Genomic DNA, 4,604 nt, shown 5'->3' on the forward strand with positions numbered 1-4,604 from the left:
TTTTGATGTAATACTAACCATTTTTCTTATACCAAACTATGGTTATGTACTTATGTTTATTTGTAGCTATTTTGTCTCATGTAAGTAACAATGTTATTGTGAAATGACATAGTCATTTTATGCATGAGTGCCATATCAAGAATTGGGCCCACACAAATCTAACACAATCACCCCGACCATAATATCCTCCCACTAAAATACTACATACTCTCTGTACCAAAACCTATACATACATATATTCTGTATCTATCTATCATTCTACACTCTCTCATCAGAGTTCACTCCATGGCCCTATCTCCTAAATCAACCTCCATTACCACATCTCCTAATTCGTGCACTCTCTTCTTCATTTTCACTCTCACCGTCATCTTTCTTTACACCCTTTACAACCACCATTCACCGTCATCTGCACCGCCGTCTATTTCCGGTGATAACCCGCCTTTTATTTCCACTTTCTTAAACTCTGCTTCCAATTACACCATTTCTAACTACCTCCGCCACCTTACCCTCCGCCCCCATCTCGCCGGCACACCGCAGTCATCCGCCGCCGCCGACTACGTCAGGCATAACTTCCAGTCATTCAACCTTGAAACCCATGTGACGGAATACTCTGTTTTGCTGTCTTATCCTGTGAAATCATCACTCACGGCGCATTTCAGCAATAAAACCGCAGAGTTACTCCCGTTGACCGAACCCCAGTTGGGGTTTGACTTTTCAGATGTTGTGAAGCCTTATCATGCTTATTCGCCATCTGGGTCAGTGTATGGTAAGGCGGTTTACGTTAGCCATGGCAAAGAAGATGACTATCGTGCGCTGGAGGCGGCTGGGGTGGATGTGAAAGGGTGTATAGCGGTGGTCAAAAGAGGTGGTGGGATGTCAAGAAATGCAGCCGTAGTGATGGCGGCGGAAAAAGGGGTGGCGGCGGTGGTTATGTTTACTGAAAATAAAGATAAAGTTAGAAGCTTTAAGAGTGGTGGTGGGGTAGAAAGAGGGAATGTTTTGGACGGTGTGGGGGACCCGCGGACGCCTGGATGGGCCTCCGCGGGTGCAGATGGTTTCGAGGTTTTAGGGTTGGAGTATGATGAGGTTTTGAAGAGGTTTCCGGGTGTGCCGTCTCTACCTATTTCGGCAGAGACGGCAGAAATGATATTGGGGTCACTTGAAGGGGCCAGGGTGCCCCATTTTGGGAGTGATGGTGACCTAGTTGAGAAATTTGACAGAGTTGGCCCTGGACCAACTTTCTTGAATTTTACATATCAGGTAGTCTTTTTATTTTGTTGGACCACTTGAAATAGTAGTACTATTGTTTCACTTTCAGATGTAATTTGTTGTTCCTATTACTTTCATAGTATTATCATATGAATTGCATTTGCTCATTGCTTGGTAATGAATTTGGTAGGTTTAGAGTTATATATACATAAATTGTATGTTTGATGTTGTACTAATTGGTATGAACATAAGAACAACTTTGTAATCCGGGTAGTTAAGAGGAAATAGCAAGCACAATTAGTATTAGGCCGGATGGAGGGGCGTTTTCACTTTTCCATTTTGGGAAAGACGCTCGCTTGCTATAATGACGTAGAATTTATGAATGTGGAAATAGACATTCGCCTTTTTTTCTTTCACTTTTGTATCAAATTTATGATGAATTTGTGTTTTTACTTTTAGGGGGAGAATAAGGTGGCAACGATTCAAAATGTATTTGCCGTGATAAAAGGATCAGAAGAGCCTGACCGGTTTGTGGTACTTGGCAACCACAGAGATGCATGGACCTATGGAGCCGTTGACCCAAATAGTGGGACTGCTGCCCTTATTGACATTGGTCGTAGGTATTCTCTTATGATGCGCATGGGGTGGATTCCTCAGAGAACTATCGTTTTATGCAGTTGGGATGCAGAAGAGTTTGGGATGGTAGGTAATATTCTTTCTTCACTGATAAGTATAACTTAAACATTACTTTGACAGATAACTACACTAGTCATGGTAGGGCCCAAGTGCTGTATCTAAAAATTCTCTAATTTGTTTACACATTAATGGTTTCTTTGGTGGTCTCAGATCGGATCTACTGAATGGGTTGAGCAAAATCTTGTAAATTTGGGCTCCAAGGCTGTGGCATATATCAATGTGGACTGTGCGGTTCAAGGGCCTGGATTTTTCGCTGCTGCAACACCTCAGCTAGATGATATTCTAGTTGAGGTTACCAAGAAGGTATAAAGAATTTATCGACGGGCATTCTGATGATCTGATATATAGTCAAACACGTCTGTTATGTATCAGGTCAACTTCTTGCGTTAATTTGGGAATAGAGGGTAGTTAAAGCTATGACATTTGATATCGATCTTTTTCTAAAACATATTAGGTTGCAGATCCCGAATTCGCAGATTCAACACTCTTTGAGAAGTGGAAAACAACAAGTGACTTCCCTATGGTATGTTTAATGCAACCTTTTCTTTGAGAAATGAAAAGAAAGTCTATTGGTATCACATAGCATATTACTTGTGCTTCCAAGTTAATATAAAAAGTTGAACGTAAAGTTTGAATAACATAACAAGATTGTTTTTGTTTTTGGAGCTGTAGATTCAAAGACTTAGTGACGTATTTTCTGATTTTTCTCCGTTTTTGCATCATGCCGGGGTTCCTTCTATTGATCTTTACTATGGCAAAGGTACATATCCCATGTTATTATGTAAAACTCTTTGCAAAGTATTTATAATGTCATGTGATAGTGACAAAGGGTAATTTGGTAACTCTACCCTATTGTGTGCCTCTTCATGGAACTGGAGGATCGCGAGTGTTTTCCTATTATTCAACCATTTAAGATATGCCCTTTCATTGATGAGAAAATATATTTAGTGAACCAAATTAAAGGAGTTTACTAACCGTTTCCCTTAGGACTATGGTTAACTCGTTGTAAAGTGTTGTACACAACTGTTGATTATTATTTTTAGGGGTGGTTAATTTTATGTGCAACAATTTACCATGTGAATTTTAGGGCTATGATTAGCAAAGTCCATTAAATAATACCATGATTAATAATTTGTGAATTGTATAATCATTTCTAGATTTTCCGGTTTACCACACTGCTTTTGACTCGTATGAGTGGATGGTTAAGTATGGAGACCCGTTCTTCCATCGTCACGTGGCTGGTTAGCTTCCTCTGTTCTGTCTTTGCACTATTAGTAAGAAATATAGATGGTCTTGATGTAACTTTACGAGTACCATTCCTGCATTTGTCTTGTTAGTTGCTGGTGTTTGGGGACTGCTTGCACTTCACTTGGCTGATGATCCTATCTTACCCTTCAACTATGTTTCATATGCAGCTCAGTTGCAGGTAAACCTCGTGAAAAACACAATATTTTCTATTTATCATATAGCTTAACAAAGCGGTAGTCCTGCTGATGAAAGTGTAATGTGCCTTCCAATGAAGTGAAAATGTTAGTTTACTTTGTGTGTATAGACAATTTTGGTTTGGCTATTTATATATGTCATCCATTTATTAAATATTGCAGAACCACACACAGTCATTACACAAATTGTTGGAAGGGGATGTCTCTTTGCATCCTATAACATCTGCCATTCAAGAACTTACAGTTGTTGCTAAACAAGTGGAAGATGAAACGAAGGTTTTTCTTTGAACTTGTCTTATTATTGGTGTCTAGACCAGCTAGTAGACGGTTACTGGATGATTCTCTCAGCCTGCTTTCGCACCAAAGTTAACGAGTTACTAAGTGTTGCAAATTGTCTGAATCTATTTTGCAGAAAATGAGGGAGGACGAAACCAAAGGTCATGTTTCGATTTTAAAGAGACGCATCTTAAATGATCGTTTGATGTTTGCTGAAAGAGGGTTCTTGGATTCAGATGGAATACAAGGAAGGCAATGGTTCAAGCATCTTGTAAGGGCTCTTTCCCCCCCCCCCCCCCCCCCCCCCCCCCCCCTCTCTCTTTATATATATATATGCATACGTATACGTACAATTTGCCATTACTTGAGAGTTCTAACATTCGACTTAAAGTTTAGTTTATTGGAAGTGTAAATGTCTAATCCGATGTTGATAAAGTATGATCAAATTTGAGTTTAGTTAACCACATATTTTATAGAAGTTCATGACTATTATTAAAATGTCGAAAATCCCTTTGTTGTAAGAACAAAGCCATGTGATTTCAGTTGTAATTACTATATACTGCACCTTTTTGCACAACTCACTGTATGTGGTGTAGGTGTATGGACCTGCTATCGAGAGTAAATTGGGATTCTTCCCTGGAGTTGCAGATGCTTTATATCAGTCACCAGGAGCAGAACATGCAAAGAAACAGGCAGTAATCCAACATGAAATCTGGAGGGTTGCAAGGGCCATCCAAAGAGCCACAAGTGCTTTAAGAGGTGGATTAACATAATATTACTAATTGTATCCGAGCTGGTGGGAGTGATGGAGAGATGGAGTCGTATATAAATGTCTCTACGGGAACTTAAATATACTTGATGCTTCATCCTCCCATTGAATATGTATAGGGAATGTTAACTTGATGCAGTTTTGTTCTGAGAAATGATTTGTCCCAAGAATAGAATTAACTCGAGTTACAGTAATATCATTTGTATTTTCAA

The 4,604-nt window shown here is 39.5% G+C and overlaps 1 protein-coding gene across 1 annotated transcript; it reads left to right on the plus strand.

Annotated features, from left to right (window-relative positions):
• The first annotated feature begins 242 nt into the window (after nucleotides 1–242).
• LOC122603777 (probable glutamate carboxypeptidase AMP1) lies at nucleotides 243–4,604 on the plus strand. The gene is made up of 10 exons (XM_043776578.1): nucleotides 243–1,260; nucleotides 1,669–1,911; nucleotides 2,056–2,208; nucleotides 2,360–2,428; nucleotides 2,578–2,665; nucleotides 3,063–3,146; nucleotides 3,243–3,331; nucleotides 3,510–3,623; nucleotides 3,760–3,894; nucleotides 4,220–4,604. Exons 1-10 carry the CDS (start codon nucleotides 286–288, stop codon nucleotides 4,394–4,396), a joined length of 2,127 nt encoding a protein of 708 aa, XP_043632513.1. The 5' UTR covers nucleotides 243–285; the 3' UTR covers nucleotides 4,397–4,604.

The sequence above is a fragment of the Erigeron canadensis genome, chromosome 6 (genome assembly GCF_010389155.1).
Source record: "Erigeron canadensis isolate Cc75 chromosome 6, C_canadensis_v1, whole genome shotgun sequence".
Taxonomy (NCBI): Eukaryota; Viridiplantae; Streptophyta; class Magnoliopsida; order Asterales; family Asteraceae; genus Erigeron; species Erigeron canadensis.

What these genes read in the sequence shown, in the direction of transcription:
- LOC122603777 (XM_043776578.1), top strand. Translation starts at nt 286, where the DNA reads ATGGCCCTATCTCCTAAATCAACCTCCATTACCACATCTCCTAATTCG. An exon ending in CAACAAGTGACTTCCCTATG is followed by an intron (nt 2,429 to 2,577) that starts GTATGTTTAATG and finishes TTGGAGCTGTAG; the next exon opens with ATTCAAAGACTTAGTGACGT. An exon ending in GGCAATGGTTCAAGCATCTT is followed by an intron (nt 3,895 to 4,219) that starts GTAAGGGCTCTT and finishes TATGTGGTGTAG; the next exon opens with GTGTATGGACCTGCTATCGA.